At 33.0% G+C, this 3,525-nt stretch overlaps 1 protein-coding gene across 1 annotated transcript; it reads right to left on the minus strand.

The window, feature by feature from the left end:
* Positions 1-242: 242 nt before the first annotated feature.
* LOC148767528 (uncharacterized) lies at positions 243-1,130 on the minus strand. The gene has a single exon (XM_088824652.1). The coding sequence runs from the start codon at positions 1,128-1,130 to the stop codon at positions 243-245; it is 888 nt and encodes a 295-aa protein (XP_088680778.1).
* Between the last annotated feature and the right edge of the window lie 2,395 nt (positions 1,131-3,525).

The following is a 3,525-nucleotide window of genomic DNA, read 5'->3' on the forward strand; positions in this document are numbered from 1 at the left end:
TGCCAAAGAATAAGTTGTTAAAAAAAATATGTTACATGAATAACTCATAAATATGAAAATATTTTGTACCTTCAAATTCGATGAAATACTTCCTTGTACACGACATTTCTAGTAACATTGGTGAGTTCACCCGAACCTGACTTGATGAATATCTTAATGCCACCTCTGCTCTTAACTCTGGACAGTGCAACATATAATTGACCATGGCTGAAGGTAGGCCTAGGAAGATACAAACCAACATGCTAAAGAGTTTGGCATTGGCTTTTATTGATCGTCATTGCAAAGGAAACAATCAACGAAAATTGTCTTCTCTGAAATTTAATTGGTAGTCCGGAGTTAGATGGTATTAAAGTCATTCGAGGAATGAACACCATGTCACCGATATTTTTTCCGGAAAGAATTTTGCAACTCATAACGTGAATGTCGGTTCTAATAATTTGAAGTCTGGTCCCGTTGCACAATCCTCTAGCTTGATCGATGTTTCTTATTAGCATAACGGGTTCACCAACCTTGAACTTCAACGCATGAGAAGGAACTCCGGAGCATCTTATTGTGTTGAGGAATTCAGTCGAATAAATTTCTGCATTATCCTCCGTTGTTTGCTCGTCCCTACACATACTATCTGAGCTCAGGTACACCTTCTCCTCTCCTGGAAGGGGAGACATTAAGTGATCGTTCACAGACTCGACGCATTCATTAGTTGGTGCAAGAATTGCCCTCCCTTGAAAATAATCTGGATCATACAAGTTACTCAACAAATCCGGGTAAACGAATTCCAGTAGGTCTCTGAATGGATCTTCTGAATCACCTATCAATATGCCATCGGGAATCTCTATCGAAGCTTCACTATCATTTTCTTCCCCAACATCCCCATTACCAACCTTTAGTATCCAGTCTCCAAATTCTTTTACCTCATCCACGTTAGATGGAGAAGAGCATGACTGCAATCTCATGTTCCTAGTCAACTTCATGACACGACAGAAATTCCACAGCGGAGAGGAGTTTATCGTAGCATGTACTATGTCCTGCCTTGATGCTTTGAGCTCAACTGATAAAATCTGCCTAAAATCTCCTCCAAGAACAACCACCTTACCACCAAAGGGTTTGTCAACTTGTAATATTGACTTCATTGTCTTGTCAAGCGCTTCAAAACAGTATTTATGCATCATAGGAGCCTCGTCTCATATAATAACCTTTGCCCTTATGAGTCACTCCGTCTGTGGACTTTGTTGCGATATAGTCCCAATCTTTGCACGCAGTGTTTCTTCAGTAGTTTGATAAATCTAATATTAGCTTCATTGTTATTGTTTCGGACTGAAACCTCAAAATCATTTGTTTCAACCTCATCCTTGGCATATCCCATATCGTGTGCAATAATGACTTTTAATGGCATATTATATGACTGGTCAAATCTGGCAGGACCGCCGAATTCGATCTTTGATTGTCCAAGAATTGTAAAAGCATTCACTTCGACGTATTATTACCTACAAATGTAAACATAACTACATTTGTGTGTTTTAATTTCATGTCTAGCACAAACCATCTCCACCCTTTCGTGAAATAGTAAGACGTGCTATCAATGGGTTGCTTCTCAACCAACACGCGCATATTTTTACCCTATTGAAATTTCAGCCATTTTTTAGTGGTAGTAATTAATAAATTTTCGTACGGCTCAACAAATCCAGATGGCAATTCCTGCATAATCAAATGGTAAAGAAACAATAAGACGATGTATGATGTATATCAATACGCATTTTTTCAAATAGATATTAAAATTACAATTTACAAAAATATATTTCTCACCATTCTTTTTTTGTAAGCCGCGGACAACATAATACATATAAACGATGGGTTGACATTCTCTAAAACCATATTTTTTAGTATTTTTTTTTTCTTTTTTGCAAATCCAAGCGGCAAATTGTGAGTGATGGAGATGTTATTGGATGAACACACATGTATTATATAGACTCACGAATACAATCTATATGAATCTAGAAAAATATATTCATATAATACAACTATTGAAGAAAAATTTGTTTAGAATTTATTAATTGACATATTTTCATAGTTAGTGGATTATAATAACAATTAATTACAGATTTTGATAGATTTGTAAGGTATAAAATCAAGCAATCAACGATATATATTAATTTATAAGGTGTAATTATGTAAGAATCTATTAATGAATGATATATGTTATATGTATAGGGTAATTATGTAAGTATTCATCTAGTAAAAATATTTAAATTGCGCATAAATTTGGAAAGCTGGGAATGTGGTATAATTACATGAATTCGATACGGAGCAAAAAGATACTAAAGTCTATTAAATAAGGAAATTCGTGTATAAATCATTAATTAATCAATTTAATTAGTAAATAACCTAAATAATATGTATTTGAATTTTATGATTTAGAAAAATATATGAAAATTCATATATAATTAAATTTAGGACACGTGGGTTTTTTGTTAATAATAATAATTATACTTACTATACATGGATTGTTTTGTATTAATTTAATTGTATACAGGGATTGTTTTGTAATAATAATTTTATAAAAATGCACAATTTTACTGAATATTGATAAAAAAAGTATTATATAAAAGTGACGATTCTTAAAAAAAACATTGGTACGGAATATTTTTGAATAACTAATTAATTTATTGATAATACAATTTAAAGATAAAACATAATAATATAATCGACATTCGCAACAATAATTACATTTCTTGTACTGTCAAATGCAAACGAATATGTATTGCCAATAACCATATTGTTGGATGAACAAAACAATTTACAGCCAATAGTGAGGTAGACATTAGGTATTTTACGTCTTATTGTTGTACGTACTCTAATATTCCTCGTTGTACCACCGTAAAACTCAACATTGATGTAGTTTTTGCCAATCAACCCATGATTCTTAGCGAAAGATTTGCGTATATACTACAACATATGTAAATGAAAAAAATTAGATTAAATATAATGATAAGTTTATAATAACATTTAATGAAAACTTCACATTAAGAAATGATATTACCTTCTGATGGAGATCTTTGAACGTAAAATTTCTCTCAAAGTAGATGAGTGAGGCATTAATGTTAGTTACATCGTCATCAAAATGAAATTCATTTTCTTTAGAAAATGGTTGATACATCGTCATGTTAAAAGACCAATCGCATTGACCACACCTCCATACAGAGTCGAAGTGTCGACGTTCATTCGACGGTATACACATGTAATGTGTAACCACACATTCACACAACCCACAATTGAAAAAAGTTTTGTAATCTTCTGTTTCAACTACACCACATATAAAACATGGCCCCGTGCGCAGTTCGACTTTGATAGATTATCTGCATGAAACACATACATGGATCCAAAGTGCGATCAAAATGGTTGTTGCAAAGTACGCATAATGTTGGTTCAACTTCCATTTTTCCGTCGAACGAATTTGGATTCGGGATTGTTGTATTAAAAAAAATGGAGGGGGGGGGGTACTAAAATCCGTACAATATTGTGCGTAAA

This window comes from Erythranthe guttata, chromosome 10 (genome assembly GCF_056151865.1).
Source record: "Erythranthe guttata isolate IM_541 chromosome 10, IM_541, whole genome shotgun sequence".
In the NCBI taxonomy this organism is placed as follows: Eukaryota; Viridiplantae; Streptophyta; class Magnoliopsida; order Lamiales; family Phrymaceae; genus Erythranthe; species Erythranthe guttata.